This window comes from Trachurus trachurus, assembly GCF_905171665.1.
Source record: "Trachurus trachurus genome assembly, chromosome: 15".
Lineage (NCBI taxonomy): Eukaryota > Metazoa > Chordata > Actinopteri > Carangiformes > Carangidae > Trachurus > Trachurus trachurus.
Genome location: NC_139906.1, coordinates 16,432,933 through 16,458,176, shown reverse-complemented (window position 1 = coordinate 16,458,176; position 25,244 = coordinate 16,432,933). Strand labels below are relative to the sequence as shown.

The 25,244-nt window shown below is 43.0% G+C and overlaps 2 protein-coding genes across 3 annotated transcripts in view; one reads left to right on the top strand and one right to left on the bottom strand.

Annotated features, from left to right (window-relative positions):
* The window catches only part of marchf8 (membrane-associated ring finger (C3HC4) 8), a 77,378-nt gene extending 60,814 nt beyond the window's left edge, over nucleotides 1-16,564 (top strand). For both annotated transcript variants that reach the window (XM_083988389.1, XM_083988390.1), the window contains 4 exons: nucleotides 3,752-3,831; nucleotides 10,406-10,586; nucleotides 11,547-11,682; nucleotides 15,135-16,564. In XM_083988389.1, coding sequence (XP_083844515.1) covers nucleotides 3,752-3,831; nucleotides 10,406-10,586; nucleotides 11,547-11,682; nucleotides 15,135-15,439 — 702 coding nt within the window. In that variant the 3' untranslated portion in view covers nucleotides 15,440-16,564. The remainder of the gene's footprint in view (nucleotides 1-3,751; nucleotides 3,832-10,405; nucleotides 10,587-11,546; nucleotides 11,683-15,134) is intronic.
* Nucleotides 16,565-16,713: 149 nt separating this feature from the next.
* Nucleotides 16,714-25,206, bottom strand: alox5a (arachidonate 5-lipoxygenase a). Its single transcript, XM_083987549.1, is given in 14 exon segments — nucleotides 16,714-19,374; nucleotides 19,588-19,758; nucleotides 20,334-20,434; nucleotides 20,866-20,987; nucleotides 21,198-21,376; nucleotides 21,473-21,559; nucleotides 21,639-21,842; nucleotides 21,957-22,103; nucleotides 22,278-22,450; nucleotides 22,552-22,658; nucleotides 23,400-23,614; nucleotides 23,616-23,683; nucleotides 23,771-23,969; nucleotides 24,796-25,206. Coding segments are annotated over 14 exon segments (2,103 nt in total). The 5' UTR covers nucleotides 24,946-25,206; the 3' UTR covers nucleotides 16,714-19,194.
* Between the last annotated feature and the right edge of the window lie 38 nt (nucleotides 25,207-25,244).

Sequence of the window (25,244 nt, the reverse complement as noted above, 5' to 3'; positions counted from 1 at the left end):
TGCTCCAAGGTTATAAGCGAACACATCTTCTTAGTCTCAAGTGAATCAATGCCAAACTCATTTTGTATAATCCCTGTGTAGGCAGCCAGAAGTTCAATGGAAAAACTGAAAGTCTTCTTCACTTTTATATCACACCCCAAAAACTTCTCAAACTGAAGATCCACTTTTGAGATTTATCTGGTGACACGTGGTGCTGCTCATCAATTTTCTTTAGTTGTCGTTAAGCTGAATCTGTTCACACATGAGCTCAGTGTCTGTTATGAATCCACTGATAGCAGATTAATAGTAAGGACCTCTCACATAGAACAGCAGTTTTGAAAGATGTACACTTTGTTGCGTTGAGAAGATGACGGCTCTGTATCTGTCCCGTTAGATAAGAAGCTACAGCCATAGTAGACAGTTAGCATAGATATTAGCAACAGGGGAAACTGAAGCTGTGTGAGCCAACATAGCTTTTACCTCTTTCTCTACTCTGTATGCTCAAATGGATTGACCAGTTACTGTACAGAAAGTGGTATTGGTCTGTATCACATGGCCTAGCTCATTCACATCACCACCAACTCTGTCCACTGATGGAGACCGTGTGGTATATGGTTGAAAGTGGATTTGTTCTCTTTACAAGGTTAGGAAGAAATATTAAAACTTTTAAGCTTTTTTTCTGCGTTGCTTTTCTGTTGGCATCTTGTGAACATCTGTCTGTCCAGCTGTGTGTCCAGCTTGTTAGAAGCATCACGCTGCAGGAGACAGTGATTCATTGTTAGTGTTAGATCTTTAAGGTTATTCTTTGAAAGGCTCCTGTGGCTATAAAATGAGAGCTGCATCTCCCAAGGTAAAAGAAGAATGCAGGCCGTGCTAAGAGCAGATGGGAGAAAAGAGACGTTAGAGGAACAAGAGCAGGTATAATAAGTAGGAGAGCGAATAATTTATGCACGAATGAAAGATGTGGATGCTGGAAGTCCTTAAGGAGAAAGATTAAATGAGTAGTCATCATAATGAATTGGGAGACATTTTCACCGAACATGAGAAACAGGTGTTCATTGCAATGGGAATATGATGTGTGGCTGGATTTTTTATCTAATTAGCACCTCACAATATGCTTCTTTACACAGTTTACAGTTTCTAAAGTAAGAGGTTGCATTATTGAAGCCATCTAACACAATTTATCATCGGTTGTAAAAAAACATCAGCGTTTGCAGCCTTCAGGGTCTCCAACAAACGCAGCCTCTCATTTACTCATCGAAGGTCCTCGTCACAGGAGAGGGCTGTTGGCAACCTGAAGTGTCATACACACTGTGAGGAAGTTAATCGTTATTATTTCGACGGTGTTATCATCACCCTGTCGTTTTGACTGTTTGACACCGACGATGGCGATATGAATGATTAACAGGGGGTAACTCAGCACAGGAACATTGTGTTTACGCACCCAGAGTAATATAGTGAACACAGACACCGCCCAGTGTCATCAGTGCAATTATGATCCACCTCTGTTTCTGTTTCAGTCCCTCGAGGCTTCAGCTCAGCGTGTGTCATCAGTTTCTTTGTTTGTGGTTATTATTGTTGTATAAGTGTAACGCTGAAGCAGCATGTTCCACCCACGTAGTTAAATATACAGTGGTGTTAGTTGCAAAATAATAGTGTTTTATTGCTTTGATGTGATCTATTTGTCTCTCAGCCACTTCTCAAAACTGCCTGTTTGTTTTTGCTTTTAGCCCTTAGCGCTGACACCTGCAGGAGCCTCAGGCAGCACGCTTGAATTTCAACTGTTAGATTAAGAAAATTAAGTGGAATATTTTAGAAAGGTGAAATAAGTTGCGGTAAAATTCAATGTATAATGAGCTTAGCTATTAAACAACAGCAATACAAAAGAGTGGGTGGTCATGCGAGAAAAATGGCAGATAAAAAGGAGCTGTGCTGTCCAGTCAGAATAACAGGCTGAAGGACAAAGCTGGGCATTGAATTTCCACATCGACCAGTGTCAGGCCATGAGCTATAAATTTCCCCTTAGTTAGAAATGAAATCAATAGGTAATTAGTTTCTCGTTGAAATCGCCAGGCCCCCTGTGTCTTTACGTTAGTAACCCAAACACTATCTGATCCTGCTCTTTATGTTCCCTGTCCAGTCGCTGTCACTGTGTAAGAGCCCTGGGACCATGTACTAAGGCTATAGTCTGACATTTAGTAAATGTTCTTTTTTACTTAAAGGTTAAGATGAGAATATGTATACCACTTTTATGTCTTTACACGAAACTAGAACCAAATGATGATGTCTCGGCTAATCTTAGCAAAGAGACTGGGAGTAAAGGGAAACGGCTCTGATTCTGTTCAAAGGTTAAAAACTTTATGGAGTCTTGTTGCCGTGATGAGTCCAAAAAGTCATTGTTAACCTGTTGCTGCTCTCCCAAGTTTCCCTTAAGGCCAAACTATTCCTTAATTATGGGTTCTTTAGCTTTAGCTGTCATTCCCATGGGTAATGATACCCAAATGTATGCACACGTGTTGACTGCTGAGCTGGAACTTAGTCAGATGACCAGACAGACACGGTCACAGTTTCAGTTTCAGGCTGAGTAAAGAAAAAAGAAGTTAATTTCAGCCTCCAAACTGAAAACATCAGCAACAATATAAACCCTCTCTGTAAAAAATAACTATACAAATTACAACAAATCTGCAGCAAAACGGGCTCAAAGGCCACCGTATGTGGCAGTTGCATCCAATTAAAATCCAATATTAACGCTAATACAATTGATTCAGCTCATTTAAAGAGAGCTGGGGATTTTGTATCTCATTGCATGTGTTAATGAACAACTCCAAATTTGTAACACAGCAGAAGCAGCAATTATAGGATATCTATGTGATGGGACTACAAGGCTAGCACTATCTTCACATAATACATGAACATTTCTTAATAGGAGGGGCTGGAGTTTTTCCTATTCTTCACATTCTGGTGTCATTGCCTGAAAGCAACTTTATCACTGATATTTCATGTAAGGATGTTCCAGCCAATCTGTTGATTTGTTTACAGTCTGATTGTCTGACATACTTCTTCTTACCTTGTCAGACTTTGCAGGAGCAGTAACACCGTTGTTGTGTTGCCAGATCTCAGCTCAATTGCTAATAAACCAGAAGTTTCCTTTGACATTCAGGAGCATTTAAAGTAGTCCTCACCCTATCATTTGTGGAATAAATAATTGTGATAAATATTGGTGAAACCTCCTATGGATAATACTGCAGATATTTATTTTAATATGTAGCTAATAGCCTTGTAACTGCAGACCTGCACCTTTTGAGAAATTCTCTGTGGATGTTGAATCTCTCCACCTCCTCCAGCCCCAGCTGTGCCTTTCTCAGCTCCTCGTTCTTCATGACCCTCTCTCCGTCTCGCAGTCTGCCTCCCTCACTTTGTGTGTTTTTTTTTTTGTTTTTTTTTAGGCTCTGTGACGCGTGGAGACAGATTTCGCCTGGCACTACTTTAATCAGATAGATTAACTGCCAGTATTGTGGTTTTTTTTTTTCTTTTTATCATCCTGTGCATTAGTGTGTGACGTGTTTTTTGCTCTTCTTCAGTAGAGATCGTCGCTGACAGACTGATAATTCTCACCACACATGATTCTTCCTGGTGGAGCGATATGATTTGATCTGATCGTTTGCTGAATAACACAGCAGTTGTTTCGCCTGAAGGTTTCACTTAGACATCTCATTATTGTATTGTCTATCCTAAACTGCCTTGTTTTGTCCTTTTTGTTTCGTTTCTGCAGGCGGGGAGCCCGACTTCTGTCAACGCACCATGCAGTTTTTCAAGGACGTCGGTTTCTCCCTCCAGCCAGGACATCTGCAGGTACAAATCCCACCAGCCTCTTTTCACTCTAAAGGCCACTGAGTGATATAATATGAATAAATCAGATCCATTTATTAGTCCACTACTGGCAAAAGGCCTTATCAGTGGGTGATATTTTACCCTTTACCTTTGAACAACACAGTGTCATTGTGTGGAGTTGTGTGTCACCTGCTGTAAAACGGATGTGATTGTAAAATGGGTCGTCCAGTCTCGTCTGGCATTTTCAGGCAGAGCTTCTAAAACCTATTATCTCCTTTTATTCAAATTCCTTTGATTTCAAATGCATGATGTCTTTTTCATTTCTCTTTTTTGCCCTTTCCTGTTCCTTCTCCTGTTGTTTTGTACCACTGTCGTTTCTCCTCTCATAAACACACACATGCGCAATCACGCTCACACCAGCAGTCAGGATCAGGACTGTCAGAAACAGGCCACAGTGGTTCTGTTGAATTCTAACGGTAAAACATGTCAAGGATCAGGAGGCGTTTCGGTGACCACCCTCTGCCCGGACGGCGCCCCGCCAGGCTCCAAACACGCCAAACAGCGAGACTGGCTCTCTCTGCTCCGCCCCTCCTCCGTCAACATCCGACCCAACGGCTCGCTCAGGTTTTCCGCGTCTCTGAACGACGTGGGCCAGCGCGTGGACAGTCTCTGCCGCGGCCTGCACTTCATAGATCGCACCTGCTCCGAGGGAGAGCTGGAGCTGAAGCCCGAGCCCGCTCCGCCGCCGCCCGGCTTGGATCGAAGGGCGCACACACTCGGTGGAAAGCTGCCCGCGGCGCCGACACACCAGCACCCGAATCCCGGCTTCTCAACACGCACCCACCCCCACCTCGTCCCCTCCTTCACCAACAACTACAAGTACATGTTGGGCATCCCTCCTGCCAGTTGTGATCCATCCAACCCTGCCGTCCACGCCCCTCCCCCTCCCCCTCTTTCCAACAGCCACCTCCACCACCCTCATCCGTCCCCAAGCGCCCACTTCCTCCGTCTCCTTCTCCCTTTCTCTCGGTCCTCCACCTCGGCCAGCCTGCAGTGCTCTGAGCTGGGCAGCTACGCCTCTCACCTCCACATCACCAAATCCTCCAGTGCCCTGCTGGAAGGCAGCGAGTCAGGGTTTCCCCCCGAGGACCTGCTAGGAGACGATGACGTGTTTGAGGATCCAGCTCCAAAGGGAACGGGACAGGTGGCAAACCCAGATACAGTCGCCGTGGCTGGGCCGGGCGGCCACCTTGCCCCCTTGTGCTATATGGATGAGGACAGTGACTTGGACTGCTGCCCATCCCCTTTGTCAGAGAAAACTGGGCCACTGTCACCTTATTCGCTCTCTGGGGACTGCTGCAGGTGGGTGACTGTCTGGATGGTGTAATCTACACCGACCCTTTACTGTGACTTGGTAGAGCCCAGACCATCCCTGTGCCGTTAACGTGGCAGTGAACCCCAGAGCCCTGTGGAGTAGTGGAGAGCTTCTCATCCCGTAGTGTAACTACCCAGCAATCAGCTGCATTTGTCCTGAAAACCCCCGCTCGGAGCGGACCCGTTAAACAGAGGAACCCGACACATAGACGCTTTAGTCTGCACACACACACGCTGCAACACCGTATTCCTCACCCTCAGCTGCCCTGGTCCAACCCCTCGTGTCTGTGTTTGTGTCTAGAGCAGAAAATGTGGCTTCATTTCATTTCATTTCATACCATTTCATTTTGTTTCACTGTTAGCTCAGTGCTCTGCCATATTTCTCACTGTGCTGTCAAACTGAGTTTTTTAAATAATATTTCACTGTTACCAGATCGATGGGGCCTTAAAGTGTCGTACATGTGCTGCTGAAATTTGTGATGGGTTTTGGCCATAAGCTTCGAGCTTTGCCGTAAAGGCAGGAACAGGGGCAAAAGCACCGTTAAGGAGACTATAGAGGAGCAGAGATTAGGCTCCATAATTTAATAGTATTGAGGAATGGAGTGTGTGTCTGTCTTATAAATAGTGGAACAGAGGCACACCCAGTACGATAAATGGTGTTAAACCGATGGCGTCTGTCTGATTGAACCGGGCTGTCATCCGTCTTTCTCACTGCCAGGCCATGATAGAAGGAACAGGCTGAGGAATATTTTATTACAGACCTGGTCATGGCTGCATGTAACCCTACACCCTAGGTGTGCTGGTGGTAAGCTGCCAAGGAAATAAATACCGACTCCGTCTGACTCACAGTACCTGTGTCAATATCCTGCCTGGAAGCGTTTAAGTCGATTAATGAGAATTGAGTCTAAAACAGAAAGAAAATGTCAGTTGTATATGTCTCTCTCCTGAGCCGTGGTCTACTCTGTGCATGTACTCGGGTCAGATTAGACGCTTTACACGTCAGATGTGGACTGGTACAGAAACACGAGCTTAGAATTGGCAAGGTGAAGGCCAGAGATCAGGAGAGAGATTATTGGCTTCAAATAGTTTGCATAGTCTCTGACTGCACACACAGACACACAAACACGTCGTGCCAGCTTTCTGTCAGGTGGCTTAAAACGTGAGCTCAAAGCAGAGGCTGACCTCACCTGTCAAAGTTCACGTGTGTGTGTGCGTGTGTGTGTGAATCTGGGCGTGTAGTTGTTTTACACGGAGCAACGTGTTAATTATTAGTTAGTGCTTTTATTGACAACATTTCAGAACAGAACAGTTGGATGTCTGATAAGTCTGACTTGCACCATTTCCTTATCCGAAATGTCACCTTTCAGAAAATCAGCAGCAGCACAAACTAAGCTATATCTGCAGTCAGTGTTTCTCCTCCAAATGCATTGTGGGTATCCTAACAAACTGACTTTCTCAAAAACATCTCAGGAGCTTCTGATTATTTTGAAAGCTTGTGTTGCTTGTGCTTTGTGGTTATGCTTTTACTTGCCTTTCACTTTGTTCTGCTGCTTTACACCTCACTGCTGGCATCGGTTGATCAGCAGAGCGGCAAACACAGATGACATTTAACTCTTTCTTTGAAGTAAATGGCAGTCGTTAACATTCAGGTTTCTTTGTTTTTACTGCCTTTTCACCATCTCCAATTCTTGACTCACCGCTTCTCTTCTTTGTTTTTCAATGGCTTGTAGCTCTTATTTATTTGCATCACCGCCCCCTGTCATCCTCATGCATGTACTACCAGAGAACCACAAAATGGCATGGAGCTGCTAGTATTCACAACCTCCATAGGGTACCTTTTAAAGCTTTGACATCTGCAATATAAACCAGCTAGAGTCTGTGTAATTCCTTAACCTTCTCCTGAATGATAAGCCCCTTCTCAGGAAATGTAATATTCGCTTTCAAGGCAAGCATGGCCACACAAAGAGAGACAAGTAACCTCTTAGACATGCAGAGAGAGGAAAGGAGGAAATAGGTAGATGGCTCCTAGTGGTACTGCCACTAATTCAATTGTGTTTTCCTATGATCGACGTGTCTCTGGCAGAGAGTGTAGAGCTTAAACTTAAACAGGAGGAAACAAAACGCCTCACACGTCTCACCCCGCCGCTGCCACCACCCCTATGAAAATCTGTTTAGCAGAAGAAAGGGGGGAAAAAACAGATTGGTGCTAAAAAATTAATTTGAAAATAAATACATAAACATTTCAGGATGAAGGCAGAGCAAGAAATAACCAGAGGGAGGGGATTTTAAAGCAACACACAGAGAGAGTCGAGTGCAAAGATCATCTGAATGCTACAGGAGAAAATAGTACGAGGAGACAGACAAGTGAGAGCAGGAAGAAAGCGAATGCCAGAGCTGTAATACTGCCGAGCTTGTTTCCCTCTCAGCTTGTGGTGCCTGTGATTTTCCCCGACTCTGTTTTCCCTCTCACATTTTAATGTTGACATACTCTAACGGTGCATCTGCCATCTTAAAATTACTGTTAAACAGGGAGTGTTTTGGCTGCTCGAGTGATGAAAATTAAATTTTAACTTCCCTCCCATGCCTAACGGTGCTTGGAACGTGCTGCTGCGACACAGATACAGATAATTTAGCTGTAAATCTGCAAGATTATTATTTTCATATGTCTGGATGGCAACACCGTGTTTGTGCTCTGTGATATTTGGATCTTTGGGTACATTTTGAATCAGTAATATCATTTAGGCTCCTTCTAGCAGAAACCTACAGTATATGTCTTGATAGAAGAAGAGACGATTCTCATGCTGTTTACTGATCATCTTATATCCACCATTGCTCCATGTGGAGGTGTAGGGATTTTTCTATGGTTATCCCTTCCTACGCTTATGGAGAATCCACATGAACATTAGAATAATTTGTTAAATCTGACCAGCCTTTGATGTGAGCACCAAGAGAGTCCAAGTCCTTAGGCTGATTCTCTCCCTCTCTCTTCTCTCTCTCTCTCTCTCTCTTTTAAAAATTGAAATAGGAATACAGTACAGTATGTGTGGGATGAAAATCTGCAGTTCATCTTGCAATCCATACAAACAAACACAAACAAAGCAGCCTGGCCATAACCAACAGGAGAGAAAAAAAGCCTCTTCTAGAGATGTTAATTATGCCTCGTCTATCCTTTAATCCCTCAGTCCTCACTGCACTCCCTCCTCCTCCTCCTCCTCCGCCTCCTCTGTTTGAGAAATCCGTAGAAATGACCTATTTTTATCCTCCTTCGTTCACTTTGTCTCTTAATCTTGTAACGCTTCGGCCAGATCAGTAAAGTCTGGAAATAGACGTTATCTTGCTTGCTAACTTTCTAATGTGTGGGCGCGTCATGTGGGAGTACATGTGTGTGTTTCTTATCCTCCTCTGAACCAGAGTAAGGACAGTACCACTTGAAATAAATATATTTCTCTCTCCCTCTCCCATCTCACCCCTCTCTATGCTTTTGTTTACTTGTCTCTTCTTCCCCAGTGAGAAGTGCCACTGCACTCTGCGACTCACTCTGGGGAAAACATAGTAGAAGCCTTTGCTAGTTTATGCATCTGCTGGAAGAAATTGGAAGAAAAAGTGGGTTTGAAGTATAGCTGCTTCGTGTATCTATGGAGCCTCTGCAAACGAATTGTGTGCACTTTATTCTACAGTGCAACAGATTTTTTTTTTCCCTTTACAATGGCTCTGTTGGTCTCGCCAGGGACATAAGCCTGACCTTTAATTAAAGTTGTGTCATGGTGAAACAAACAGCAGCTGATTTTTGGGCTCATTCCTCATTCAGTGAGCGCTCGGCCCCGGTCTGAGCAGCCACAACAAGGTCAGAGTTCTGACATTGAATTGTGAGATCGTAACGACTTTAGCTTCCTCTTCCTCCATGCAGGGATGTGTGCATGTGATATTGACTTCACTTAAGGCCAATAGGTTGCTCATATAACCTTTTTCCAACCACCTCATTTTGAAACTCACCACTTTGGCCTGAGTCTGACTGACCTACTGCTGCGAGTGTGTACACAGTCTGGATTCTCATACAATCTGTCTCAGCAGCAGTTGCACAGGCAGAGTCGTACTTGGACAAAATACAGTCTCTTTTTTAGTGTGGGCTGATTAATAGCTGTCGTCCTCCAACCTGTCAGACAGTGTCCGATATCTGTAATCTTGAGGACGAAGAGGGGAACCGCTCCAGTCTGATATTAAAAATAAAAATCTGATTGGTTCTCCTCTGAGAAGAAGCTGTCCAGAGGTCGCACACACCTAATCAAATGTTCCAGTTGTCGGTATCTGTGCTCAGAATAACTTATTGAAGACTCTGCAGGCATCTACAGGAGATGAACACAACATTGCATAGTGCATACGCCTGATAAAGTGAATCCAGATTGTAGACTGAAGAAGCTGTTAAAAAATTGTGTTTTGCCAACCAAGCGGTTCATGTACTTCCCTAAACACTGACAGTTGAAGTGTATGAAAAAATCAACAAAATAGCATCATCCAGTTTGTAATTCATTCGATCAACACATTTGCACCATGATGAAGAGTCACTTGACTTCATCTGACAGAAAACCGCAATGAGAAACTGGATGTACATCGCTGTTGATCAGATAGTCGTCTCTTCCTGTACAAGTCAAACTAATGAGCGTATCATTACAGGGAACTTGTATCAGTCATTTCCAAAACTAAAACTGCTGCTGCCCCAGCTGCAGATTATCTGAGGTTAGATTTGTTGTGTTCAATTTTGCACTGCAGTTTTTCAAAGAATAATCCTCTGAGTTCTTGTAAATGTCATTTGTCACTGTGATTTGCAAACGATGTGCACTGAATCAAATTAGTTTTTCTCGATCGAGTTCATTCATGTGGGACGTGTATTGATTCTGTGTCCAGGGTGTTAATGTGCATTTCATATTTGGGAAATTATATTCCACCTCGGTGTGCTTCATATCTCTCTATCTGTGGCATATATCTTCATCTGTGTCTGAGCATCTTCTTAACACTTTATCTTATTATACCTTGCACTGGAGAACGCTACAAGTTGGCTGACATATCCTCCACAATTCAAGTTTGCTTGAATTTTGGGAAATATCTGTCAGCGTTGCCTGCCAACTTTTCTCTTTTTGATCTTTCCTCTCCCCCCCCTGTCTTCCTTCTGTTACAGCTGTCTTGCCTTTGGCTTAGTGTTGACTGTATTTTTTGGCTCCCACAGGATTTGTCACTGTGAAGGCGATGACGAGAGTCCTCTGATCACACCATGCCACTGCACGGGGAGCCTGCGTTTCGTCCACCAGTCCTGTCTACAGCAGTGGATCAAGAGCTCTGACACTCGCTGCTGTGAGCTCTGTAAATACGAGTTCATCATGGAGACCAAGCTCAAACCGCTGCGCAAGGTAAAACACAGTGTGCACGCCTACAGTACAGATTTGCCTGAAGTGGGATCTGAAGTCAATGAATGCTCATATTTGTTAGTTCAGTCTTAATCGGTTCATACATTTAGGCTCTTTTGTTATTTAGCTGAAAATACCAGACACTGTCTGCAATTTGTCACGCAGATAACACGAGTGTGACACTGAGCTTTGAAGCTGTTCTCGTAAGTGGAACTTTTTAGAGGCAGAACACTCCCATTAAAGACTCTTATCAATCACCGTGGCCTGGAGATAGCAGGACACTCTAATTAAAATTTCTCCACCCTTCATTAGCTACACAAAAGGCCTTAAACAAATGCTCCACTGTTAATGGCTTCTGAATCCCAGTGGTGAACATTGAAGTTGCTCTTGAGTGAGCGTGCAGAGAAATTCGAGATGAGATGAGGATGTCGGTCTCGGTATGAAGTGTTTATCAAAGGATGCTCGGTTTCATCTCAGACCCGCTCCTTGTCGCAGTGACACTGCAAACTCGCCATTTCATCAATGAGTACATGAGTAATGCATTTGAATGTTTTGAGAGTCTGTGCAGCTCGTATGCCGGCGATGTGTTTTGTGTTTTTCTTGTGTCGCTGGGCTCATTTCCTGACGTGCTGTGCAGCCAGTGACAGACAAGGTGCTACTGTGTGTTAACTGAGCTGGCTGGCAGGCAGCGGGGTAGCTGGCCTTTGTGCGCTCAGTGCTGCATGCCACTTTTCTTTTCTATCCTGCTCACACTGCCAAGAAGCTTTATGTAGCATTGGATCTTGATCACAGGAGCTGCCTGCTCACCATTAAATATTTAGCTCACACTCTGGGTCGGCCCAGAAAACAGCTCAAGACAGCCAGCAGCTAAGAAGTGTTACGTTTGTGTTTTTGAAGCATGTTTTGATTTATTTGTCCCTTTTGACCTCCTCAAATGTCCTTCCTTTGTGTTTTCTTCTGCAGTGGGAGAAGCTACAGATGACGGCGAGCGAGAGAAGGAAGATCATGTGCTCGGTCACCTTCCACGTCATCGCCATCACCTGCGTGGTGTGGTCGCTGTACGTTCTCATCGACAGAACAGCAGATGAAATTAGACAAGGTCAGCGCCAGGATCAAACTCACAAACACACACACAGGAATTAACATAAGAACATTGCAGTTTTACATTCATCCATTCATCCACAAATTCACCTCCGTCTTCCAAGTCATTCATGCATAGTATTTAATGACAGCTCTGCATAACTGTAGTGTAATTTCAGTGCTGCGAGTAGTGAGTGTGAATAGTGTGAAATGTTCTCCAAGACTGGAATACATGCGGGGGCGTAATTCACTTGCAGAAGCTCAGTGGGCATCAAAGTCACGGCTGAGAACGAACGAATGTGTAGAAGGGTTTTGTCAGTTCACTTTGATTTTAGACCTGACGCTCATGAAAGAGAAAGTTAAGAGATAAAAGAAGAGAAGAAAGGAGATTTAAAAAACAGATATAGGCTTTTATCGTCCCAGATCCAGCTTTAGATTGAAATTCTCAGAGGTTATTATTGCAAAGAGAGGTGATTCTGGTTAGATCAGGATTTGTATTCGTGTGTGTGCTGCAAATTAAAATGGCCAGCAGTTCATAGTTAGTCATATTGTTAAAGGTACAAAAATAAAAATCATGAATACAAAGATAAAATATCCTGAGGCAGTTATTTTCTTTCTTTGTTAGAGTTAGATCAAAAGATTGTTACAGCCTCAAACTAAATATGAAGCCAGCAGCTGGTTAGCTTAGCTTAGTATAAAGGCTGCAAGCAGACTGCCTTCAAGTGTATTCAGATTCGCCTGCCAGCACCAATAAAGCTGTCTTATTAACACATTAGATCTAGTTTGTTATACAAAAAACAAAACTGGTGTGGTTTTACTAGGGCTAATATGTGCCAGACTATTTCCTGGCGGGGCTTGGACACTTACTGAAGTCTTGAGTGTATTTCCCCAAAAACTATTCCTTTAAGAAATTTGCAGGCACTTCCTTCTGTCCCATAGCCTGCGTGTGCTCTGTTTCCTAGAGAGGAGGGCTGTCTGAGCCCATGATGAGCTTTCAGATTTTGTCACCAACATTTTGGAGTATTATATGCATGCGCCAACATGAAGCCTGCTGCCAGTCGTGGACTGTAAAAGCTGCAGGCAATATTCCAGCAGGCGCTCAGCAGGGCATTGTGATCATTTAAAACATCACAATAAGGGTAAGAAAACAAGACCAGGCGCTTAAAGAGCCTTTCAGCGGCTCGTAAGCATGCGTGCTGCCATCCTGACCAACACGGTCAGAAGCACTTAGTTACGGAAAGATTTGACGCCACCGTCCTCCTCAGAGCGCCGTTCTGCTGCCATCAAGGCTAAAAACGGAGAAGGCGGTCTTAATGATGAGCTTCTGTAACATCCGGTGGCACGTCTTCTGCTGCCACTCACTCCTCTCTGGCATATTTGGTGCTTTCTGAGACAGTGTGCAGATGGAAGAGCAGCCTGTGCCTGTTTAGCCCAACCTGATGATTCAGACTTGTTGGAGTCCCTGAGGCCTGTCAGGTTCAATCACCATGGTGATGCCAAATATTTCCTCACCAGGACCGGCTGTCGTCTGCCAAGCACAGAACCACATTTGTCTTTTTCTCTCGCTCTGCTTGCAGATTTCAGCAGATTAGATGTAAGACACCTTGAAATGTATTTTATTGTCTACTGTGATTTGTGAAGCAGTTTCCATGTGTATGTTGCATGATGAATTACACCCTAAAGTCTGCAACTGTAATATTTGACTTCACTTTGCATTTCTGGCTTTGCCTTTTTCTATCAACCTGTTTGTGTCCTTGGTAATACTTACACTCTCTTTACTCATGCAGCCGGAAGAATCCCAGGTAAACATTTCAAGTTTGACCTTTTGACTTTCAAATTGTGTTTTCCCTGTCAGCCTTTTCTCTCAGCCGTATCCAGTTCTTTTCCAACTGCACTTTACACCCCTTCCCCTGCCTTTCCTGCCTTTATTTAAATATAGAAATAATACTTCACCAGGCTGGTTATATTCTCACTCACCCACTGAATGTCACAACCTAATGAACGCAGACAGACACACAGTCGAAGAACACACTGTCATTTATTTTTTTCCTGTGTTGTGGCTTGATTAGAACAAACCGCACCGACGTATTGAGCTCATAAGAGGAAACAGGTGCACTGGTCCTTTTAAAAACAAGCAGTGTCTATATTCCCCAGAACCAAGTCATAAAGAAAGGCAGCACCAGCAACAGCAGTCACCTCATGTATTGATTTACAAGTGAATTTAGTCACAGTCCACAGGCTGACACAGTTTAGAAAGCACTGAACATTAGCATTCTTAAAACCAAGGTGATTATGTTTGCCTTGTTTCAATTGGTTCCTCCCATAATATGAGGCATTCTTGCATTTCATCTCATACATTATTCACTCAAGTAGGATTTAGCATCTTAACTTTTCCTCCTTCCACCTGACATGTAATAGCTCACATGAAAAGACCGAAGGATTGCAGGGCAGCTGTGTATTTTCCAAGAAGACAGACTTTTTTGATTTTGTTTTTCAATATTTCTTCTCTTAGTTTTTGTTTTGGATGATGCTGCAGCTGACTCTTACGCAGCAGTATTTACACTTCCCCAAAAATTGCAAATTGCCCATTTCTTACCCCTTGCTAGGAGCCTTATGTTTCAAGGTTTAGCAATTTGCAGAAATGCTGCAAACAGCCTCAGGGCCACAGAAATGTTTTTTTTGCACAGTTAAGCAAATGAACAATAGTTCATAGTGTATATTACTGCTAATCATTTTGTAATGCCTGCTGTGGTTGTAGTTTATTTTAGTGTGTGGTTGTGTTGGCCCCACTTTTCAAACAGTTTGTTTTGTTTTTGTTGTGTACTATTATTTTAGGGACGCTTTGTTAATGTGACAGTGACACTGAAGAGATGACAGGAAATGAGAGGCGAGAGTCAGAGAGGAATGACGAGGTCAAATTTGTGTCTAGTCAAGTCGCCACAGTATGAAACTCCAAACTTTAAATCTGTTTCTGTTAGATCATTTCAGATTGAACGTCATATCTGTCTTGAAACACATATGATGAAGGGTATAGTATATTGTAAAAATGTAAATTCTACAATCTGTGCTTTGTGAAAACATTGGTGTGGCCCTTGAACTTTAGACTGCTTCTCTGAAAATACACAGCACATTGTGATGCTTTCCTGTCCATTTGTCTTCCATACAACATGTACACTGCATTGTACGATAGCTTCCCCAACTGCATACATTCCTTGTTGAAGCATATTGTAGTTGAAGGTTGATCTGTTGAATGATTGACTGAAGTACCTGTGAAACTTGCAGCAGCTTATTGAACCATTCTTTTCCCTCCTGTTTTTGCGCTTGTGCATTTTGACCTTGTGACCTCGTGAACTTCAAGACTGTACATAGAACCTGTACTAGACTGTAGACAATTTGTTTTACATTTTTTTCAAAGTCTGGTCTCTGTCTGACTTGTGCATGTTTCTTTTGTGTTTGTTTTCTGTTCCTCAGGGATCCTGGAATGGCCTTTCTGGACCAAGCTGGTGGTCGTGGCCATCGGCTTCACGGGTGGACTGGTGTTCATGTACGTCCAGTGCAAAGTCTACATCCATCTATGGAGGAGACTCAAGGCTTACAACCGGGTCATATACGTCCAGAACCGGCCAGACACGTGTAAAAAGCTGGTGCTGGAGAAGCCGCCGCTCATGGAGCCCAGTCTGGAGAACAAAGAGGCCCTGGCCCCCACCCAGTCGGACACAAACTCCTCCCAGTACACAGAGACAGAGGACTACAGTATGGAGGTGCTCCATGTCTGACCACGCAGTCCATGCCATTGGTTGTCCTACCCATACTGCACACACACACAAACACATACACTTAAACACACACACACGCACACACACACACACACACAGGCCCACCATGACTGAGGAACGATCAGACGCTCCCTCCGTGACCACAGACTGGTCATCTTATAATAATATAATATAACTTCTCCCACAGAGACAGATGGACCACGACTAACGTCTTCTGTTCACCTCCCTCCCTCCAGTCCTTGTCCCTCCATCCACCTGCACCCACAGCCCGCACCCCACCCCACCCCACCCCGCCTCTTTGCTTTCCTCAGACTGGACTGTTTTTACTGACTTCTGTAAATGTCTAAAGAGGCCTGGAGCATACTGCTCTACACACAGACACACACACACACACACACACTCTTGTATGTACACCTCGGGGAGAGCAGGACTGAGACAAGTGGACTCATAAACGGCTCTGGAGGTTTACACATCTCTGATGCGTGGTTTGTTTGCTTGTGGGTTTGTTAGATTTGTTCGTTTTTACCTCCTGTGAGTCTTGGGCTAACCCTCCGTGGATCAGTATGTAGCGCCACGCATCGGATCTCTGGAACATTCCAGCCACTGCCATCTCTGTTGCTGTGGTCTGTCAAGTCCGAGCCGGTCTGGATCCTACCAGGCCTCGATCTGGACATGCATCGAAGCACTTTTGTTTTTTAGTTCCTTTTCTCTAGCTCCTCTCTTTTTGTCTCTAATATGAATTAATCGTATATGTCATACATGGCGGGGGGGAAGCACACTCAAACAAACACGGAAATGTTGGTTTCCTGTATTGCATTTCTTCGTACACATGCATACATACACACACATATATGTATATCTATATATATAGATATATATATATATATATATATATAAAACCTCCCATGGATGACAAAAAAGGAAATGGGGTTAAAAAATGGAATTGTGCTGAAAAGAAAGATTTGATTGATGGGTCTATTATACGTCAGACTCATGGCTGTAGTGATGGAAAAAAAAAAACAGCCACATGACTTCTTTACCCCAGCGTGAACTTTCTGAAGGCTTTGAGAATGTAAACTTTTTAAAAAATGATTAAAAAATGAATAAAATATACAAAAAAAAAAATCAACAACGACATTTTTTACTGGTCACAGGAAATTGCGAGATAATTTCCATGTCCATAACAAGAGCCTTTGGGCATAAACAAAGTCGCTCGTGTTTTTCTATCATGCGAATGACACAGTATTTACAGTGTGATATGTGCAGTTTTTTAATATGTTGATTTGTTTGCTTAGTCATGGGATATGCCTTGGGAAATCTGCAGCTGCCTATTTTCAGTCTGTCCTCCTGTCACTCCCACTGGGCAGGCGGTGCATTAATTGATCCCAAAAAGATAGTTTGGATTAAAAACACCATGCAGAATGAGCTTCAGGCACATTTTACAATCCATCTGCACAGTTCTGTTTAACACATTTCAGCACAGAGCACCAGGTTTCCTGATGCGATGTTTCTACATGACAGTTAGGATCATTACTGAGCATTTCAGATGAGTAGAAATTTCAGTGTCAGTGAAAGCGTCTTGTTTCTTCTTGCTGGAGTCTCTCACATGGTGGAGGATGTCTATTTTAGTATTAATCACAAGACAGCCAGTGTGTTCCCGCTCATTTGATTGAGTGTGTTTCTTCTTTTTTTATATATATATATACAGTATATATCACATCTGGCCTTATGTGGTTTAAACGTGACAAGTTGTTCCAGCACCTTTTTTTTTCTTTCTAATAGAAGCACAGTGAAGCACATGTTAAATAGTGTCACTGCAGTAGTCCAGCACCAAATGTTGAGACATTCATCAACAATCAGGTTGTTTATTTTGCAATAAAACCCAATACATCCATATGCTTTATACAGTATCTGTGACAGATGAGGCCGTCAGCCCATTGTTGAGCTGACTCCAGCGCCACCTGCTGGTGTGAAGCTGAAGATGCAGCCTGATGTAGGCAGCAGCTGATTTCTGGGGCGTTGTATTTTGGGGCTTACAGTCATTGTAAGTGCTTTTGTGTATGTGGGAGCACAGCGATGCCAGGCTCATGTTGAGCCTCACAGCCATTCCAGCAACACACACACACACACATTTTTAAAAATCTGTCTTTGATACCAGTGTACTGTCTGTGAGCGGCGATGGTCCAACGACATACATACAACAGTACATGACAGTTACTGCTCAGCAGCAGCAATAAATGAAATCAACGCTTTGTTTTTTGCAACAGTGCATACCGTACTTGTGTTACTTGTGTATATGCCCCATGGTGACTTGAGATCTGGAGTCTAATACAATTTTAATACATAATATGAGCCAAGGGAGTTGTTGTGTGTCGAGTTGGATTAAGACCTAGTAATGAGACATGTGTCTGAAACTTCAAAACCCACGAGGCTCAGTGCAATTAGACAGATAAAAAGTGCAATTACCCTTTTGTTGTTATTCTATTCTATAGTTATGTACTGGTGTTTAATGTCCAGGGCGTCCTCTGGGTATAAAAAAATTTGTGTTGTATTTATTTTTAAAAGAAAACAGAGTACAATTTGTTCATTTAAGATCCCCTTTCATTGGTAATTTTATGCAACTTACACTTAGTTTTTTTCCCAGTCATAAAAAACAGAAAATCACTTCCACTCTTTTGTTTTGCACTTTAGTTTGTCATTCAGATATTGGTGTTGTAAAAAGGTTAATGTGAGTATCTGCTTTTTAAATTGCTTGCTGAAATTTGTTTTTAAAATATGCAGAATATTAGACATTTAATCACATTTGAATGTTTCTTGTTTTTCACATGAACACAACACAGACACGTTGACGTTCAGTTTCTTTGAAATGGAGGAGTGAAGATGAACGGTGGATTGTGCTTCTTATTTTTTACTTTCTTCTCATAGGAGCTGGCTCCTTTCATGAAGTCTGAGACAGATGTTTTGATGTAGTCTTGATGAAGATTGAAGCCGCTGTAGGATGCTTTCACAAGCAGGCGTGTCTCTGAGAGCAGCTTTTTCACTCTTGCTTTATTTCTTAGTGTCTCTGAGCAGGATATCGGCTGAGTAGGAAAGGCACCTTCTCAGCCTTTGAGTCTAGATCTTTCTGTCCTTGCCCTGTCTGCTCCACTCCATCATGTCTGGGAATAGTGTAACTTGCATAAAGCTACATTTGTTTACTACTGACTGGACTTGAACATATATGACTGTTCCCCTGTCTTATGATATCATTCCACAAATTTGTCTGTGAATTTACTTTGGAATAGTAACTGTAAAGAATTTGGTAAAAGTACTTGTTTAAAAAAAAATATTGATGTGTTTTCAGTTTAATTTCCCATGTTTGAACAAAGTATGTAGAGTATAAAAGAACAACCAAATAAAAATTAAGTTACTTTTAATGCTTAATGTGTCTTTTTCTTATGTTCTGAATTTAAATGTTAAGGTACAAAAAGGAGAAAAAAAAACAAAAATTGACATTTTATCTCCGAGGGTGGGGGACGACTACAGCTATAAAACATGCTTTAATTGGCACCTCTATTGTTTCCTGTTTCTAAATTTCATCTCAAACCAATGAGGAAACGGTTTATAACACACGGATTTAAATTTACAGCAGTATCAAAATCACACGTACACACACACAGGAGTTTCCTAACAGCATGTTTGGACAGCTTGGCAACATCAGCAGAACCTCAATGTAAAATATCAAGGAGAGACCTAATGATGATGACTTTTACTCCTCAGACAGCCACACTGTTTGGGATTTTGTCCGGGGACATGTTGTAGTACGGCAGCTTCTTTCCCTCGTTCCTCCTCTTGATGGAGTTGCTTATCTCTGCCAGCGTCTTCCTGAATTTCTCCATGGCCGCCTTCACTGGCTTCTCGATGAAGCGCTCATCAGGATACATGCCCAGGTACAGCTGGAGGGAGGGAAGGAGGGAGGGAAGGAGGGAGGAGGCAGGTTATTCACTGCGAGGAAAAAAAACATGTTGAAGCAGAGGGATCCTTCAAAACTTATGATTGTTTTGGCTCGTCCTCAAAAACAACCCAGTCTGGCATGAGTTGTGTGTGTGTGTGTGTGTGTGTGTGTGTGTGTGTGTGTGTGTGTGTGTGTGTGTCCTTTCCCCTTGTACCTCGTTCTCCTGGTACTGGCTGAGGGCCCAGACGGCCCCCAGGTGCCAGCTGGAGCGACCACGGTCAGGGAGGCTCTCGATGATCAAGTTCACATCTGTCACGCCTTTCTTGGTGGGCGGGGGCCTCCGCATGGTGGAGGGAGCGTTGGGGATCCAGGAGCACCAGTCGTACTACACAATATACACAATATACACATTATGCAGCAGTCACATCAAGTACTACAGGTTGTCACTGCTATTTCATGATATGCTACAATATGATTTAATGATGAGATTAGAAAATTAAATACATGATGAAGGATTATTTCTGAGAGGTTTTCGCATGGTTTCATGAATGGAGGTGAATTATTAACAGACCGTAGAAGCAGTAATTTTCTAATCCAGTATCTGCAGCCACTGGACTAAACCTTACCTTGTATTTGAGTTTGTACTTTACCAGCACTGTTACCTTTGATATTAGGGTTAATCAGGGTTTGGGTTTTATTTATTTGCTACTTCCTCTGTCCTTTAACTGCAGGATTTTGAATTAAGAGTTTTTTATTAGTTTTGGGACATTTACTTAAGTCAAGGATGAGTACTCCCTCTTCTACTGTGTGCAGCAGAGCACACACACAAATGCACAATGCATAGATGTCAACTAATATAAGAATACACAACTGTGATTTTATGTAACTTTAAAACTTTGAATCAGCCTCATGAAGTAAAAATACTGAATGTCAGATTCAAAACAATTTTCTATTTCTCACCTGCCCAAAGTTGACAGCTGCGTGCTGCGCTGAGGAGGTGAACACGACGACAGTCAGGTACTCTGTCAGCTCCTCACGTGATTTCACAGACTTGGGAAACTCTGTGCAAAGATTGTCAGCAGATTGAGTTAACACACTGAGCTTCAGTCTTTACAAAACCTCACTCCTCTTATTTTGCAAGTTTCCATGTTTTAAAAAAAGGGTCCTTGCACCATGCACTCAGGTGATGGTGAAACACAGGAAGCATGTTACAACAGTGCTGCTCCAACAGTGACACCATCAGTGTCCTTTCTTCACCCTCAGACTATTCATCTACGACAGAACAGATTTGAGTTTGCAGTGCTGTCTGTTCACAGTCGTACCTGCCTCCCCCTGAAAAACCTAGACTAATGAAATATTGAAGAGCAGTGAGCCGCTTCCCACTGTGAAGAGTAGAGACTTTATGGCTTGGTTAGCTGCTGTGTTTTCGATTGTTGTTGAAATTTTAAAGGAAAAATGTATACAAAAATGGAGATCTCCAACGTGCACTCACCACAGTGATCGAAGTCCTGCATCCCAAAGCTGCACACATCTTTAATGAAGGCCTGGATTTCCTCGTCTTCCTGCACCTTCTCATCGCTGGTGTAATAAATATGCACCACATCAGACACGAAACTGCCAGGAAGAGAAATAGCACATCGGTCACATATAGAGGAATTTCTGCAACTTTTCTCCTTTTGAAATTCTCTCTCTCTCTCTCTTACAAACAAACACACACGTATGGCGATAGAAATGTCGCTTCCCATTGTTTATGCTTTGTCACAACTGTTTCCTCCTATTCCCTCAAAAGCACAAAGTCTTCCTCCATAGACATTTGTCCCTCACCTCTTTGTGGCCTCCCACACTCTGGTGCCGTCGTCTCTGTAGAAGTAGGTGGGCAGCTCCTCTTGGATCTCCACGCCACGCGACTTGATCATATCAGGGAAGCACATGGACCTGAAGGTCAGAGACTTCATGGCCTTCTGCACCAGCTGCACGTGACCACCTCCACCTGTTGCATTTGCCTGGATGAGGATGGAGAAGAAGAAGCAGCAACATCATCATCACCCACGTCTCACCTGTCTTGCATCGAGAGGAAAAGAAACTACAGATGTTCTCACCTTGTCGAAGATGCCGCATTCACAGATGAGCTGCTCTCTGGCCTTGGTGTTGATGGCGATGGTGAAACGCACATGTGGGATGATCAGCTGGGAGAAGAGACAACAGTCAGTGAGTCAGTCTGTCAATCAACCAGTCAATTCACCAATCGATCAGTTAGAGTTTTACCTTATACACAGGGTGAACAGCTGGGAGCTGCCTGTACATGGCAATCGCAAACACCTCTGTCATCAGATGTGTCCTGAGCAGGTGTGTGATGGTCTGGTGATACTGGAAGTCGGCAGAGCGCACCCAGATCTTAGCCAGCAGCCAGTCGTACTGAGCGTCAGTGGGCAGGAAGATCGGGGTGTTCTCACCTGGAATCTGCCCGAGCTGGAGAAGACAGAGGACATGCGAGAAAATGTGTCTATAGCAACATGTCAGCTGCAGAAAGAAATGTCTTACTCATAGAATAATAATATGTGCTGCTGCTCAGCGTCTCTGTACCTGTATGGCTATGGGCAGGATCTTGTTCTGAGCGTTCTTGTAGAGCAGACAAATGGGAGCTGCCAGGTACTGCAGCGTGCACGGGTCTGTGCTGTTAGGACTGATGCCGTCCAACACCTCGTAGTCCACTATGTAGATGTTACCTGCCTGAAGCCAGAACAGAACAGTGCTTTTTTTTATAGTGTTGCTCTAACATGAGGCACCGTCGTCAGCAGTTATCGTTAAAAAATAAACCTGACCGCCAATGTTTTTATTTTTGGAAAAGGAAAAATGGACAAAAAGTTTAATAGATTCGGAGACACAGACAAAAAGCATGTCTACCTTTATTTCCTCCTCCAGAGTCAGCTCCCTCTCCAGGCTGACAGACACCATCTCATGAGTGACAGGAAACTTGTCTGGGAGTTTGGTGCATTTTTTAATCAATACAGGGTTGCAGCCATTAAGAAATTGGTATCCAAACATGAAGTCCTCCCTCCAGTGCTGCATCACATACTCTGGGTAAAATAAAATGACATGAAAATTACACACATAATATAATATAATATAATATAATATAATATAATATAATATAATATAATATAATATAATATAATACCTGAGATTGTGTTTTTGATTCTCACAAAGATCCTCTCAAAGTCCGCAAAGTCACTCCAGGACGATTGGAACATGTGCATGAACTGGTTCACAAACAGGTTCTCTATCCTGGAAAGCCATCACCATCATCATCATCATCATCATCATCATCATCATCATCATCATCATCATCATCATCATCATCATCATCATCATCATCATCATCATCATCATCATCATCATCTGCCATTATGGTCACATTAGAAAAGGGCAATAGTGTCCTGACTCTGCCATTGAAATGGACAAGTAAACTACATGTCATACTCTTTAATGGTCTTTTTTGCTTTAAATGCAAACTCAGAACTTCAGAACTTTCCATTTGCAAAGATGCAGCTGCAGTTCAGACACATTTAAAGCTCGCTATGTAAAATTACAAGATTCATTTCCCATCTCAGCTGATTCCTTCAGTTCGCACAGTAAACATCATCATGCATCCATTTTCAAAGGTTTGTCCCTCTCTCTTCAAGAGCTACTGCACGATGCACACTGTTGTGTTTCGGACCTGTTTTGCATTATTGTGTCTAAGTTCGGGCTCACACATCTTGCCTGGAGGCACAATGCAAATATCCCTGGCCATAAACAAACATTTACACCTCTCTTTTTTTTCCAGGTACACCTGTGTGCTGAAAATAGACACATGTTTTCAGGCAGAAGCTCAACATCTGATCATGACATCATGAGCTGACATCAAGTGCTCGGCTCCTCTGACTCGCTGTGCCCTGTCCTGAGGGGTGTCAGCTGTCTGCGAAGCTGTGTAAACCTGTTGAAGCTTTACTGAAACAGCCTTTTCAGTTAAAATGGAGCACATACGCTTTAGTGTAGTTCAGGACAAAATCCACTCCTTTCTCACTGTCAAACTGGATGTCCCGGGGCAAATCCTTGTGTCTGTTCGCATCTATGCTCATGGGAAAGCCAGGCTGCCACTCTTTCCATCTGAAAAAGACATCAGGTTCATTAGTGAGTGGCTTGTGACTGAATACAAAGGCAAGGTGTGTGTGTGGTGTGAACTTGCTTGTAGTTTTTTCTCCTCGAATCCAGCTCTTTTTGTCTGTGCTGTTTGACCACACTGGTCTTATCATCCTGCGGCAGATATGCTGTGATAGACACAAGACAAAGTGAGGGGAGGAAGAGCTTGTTTGAGTTTTGTGCTGCAGACTCTGAGCAAATGAAGTGACGACTACCTCGTCCATCCCTGAGCACCACTTCCTTGTCATCAACCAGCCAGCGGAAACAGGGGAACTCCACGTAGTCTCCCGACGGCGTCTTGACTGTGATGTACCTGCAGTACCAGTCATCGTACACCCAGTACTTCTTCTTCTCGATCTTCACCAACACTATCTCCCCCAGGTCCTCCCCAACGCTCACGTCATAGGAGTCCACCTGCAACATAGTCTGCAGCTGAATTAAGGAGCATGAGCTGGGAAATGGTTATGTAACATTAGTTTTTATCTCATCAGGAAGTTCAGACCATGGTGAAACCACAGATGCGTTTTAAAACAGGAAATTGTATGTTATTGGGCTTATTAATTCTTTGTTTTATTATTAGATGTGAACTTAGGTTGGGGAAAAAAGTGTACATATGCAGTGTAGAGAGCCATATTTATTTTTTACCTAAATGTTAATCATTCTTTTGAAACTACATTACATTTTCACTCAAATAAGGTTTGCATGAGAGGTAAAAACAAATATTTGAGAACTGGCAGACAACATAAAGAACATTTTGTTTTGTTAGACCCACTTTAATTTGGTTTTGCTTCATTTATTTTATCTATTAGCCTACTTTTATAATGTGTTTTTATTTAACGCTTGAAAAACATGATGCCATGTCAGATCTAGAGAGGTGTTACAGTATGCAAATAAACTTTGATCATCTGGTTGATGTCTGTAGTTGTGAGAGTAGAAGAGAATAAAATGATGGCAGCGTAATTTATAAAGAACAAATTTAAGACTAAAAGATATATTATCAATATTACATATATAATGAAAAAACTAAATAAACTTGATGATTGTTGAATTCCTACTTTAAAGATCCATTTCCCTCCAACTGTTGATTTTATTACAGCGTTAATCTTCAATTACAACTCAGAAGTAACTTCTTCCTCTTTTGTACTGACATGCAGAGAGTGTCAACACACCCAGTGTCTGTGTGCAGGTGTCGAGAATTAAACCGACACACTCGGCCCTACAGCAGTGTAACATCACTTACCGCCCCCCTCTCAAAGTCGTTGTACAGAGGTTTGTCCAGCAGCGTCCTCTCACTGCACTGCTCCGTGCCCACCAGTGTGATGTAGATATAGTCGTCTGTCCCTGCGAACCACTGGTTCCCTGTGGCAATTGTCACTGTGTAAGAAGACATGGCAGACAGTAATGTCCAAACGTCCTCTCAGGATGAAGAAATGTGCAGGAAAACAACTCTGAATCCAAACGGTGAAAGGTTCGCATTAAGGTTTTCACGATAGCACGTTTCCCCCCCACTCTTGCTCAAAACACTGTTTCACTGACAAACACCAAGAAAATGCGAAATAGGGCAAAAGAAGGTGGAGCAAGAAACACACAACCCTCCCCTCACTGTTATAGGTGACTTCCACCTTTACTGAATGAAGTCACACGATAGTACTGCATGCCCATCCCTCCTTGGGGGACAGACCTCAACGT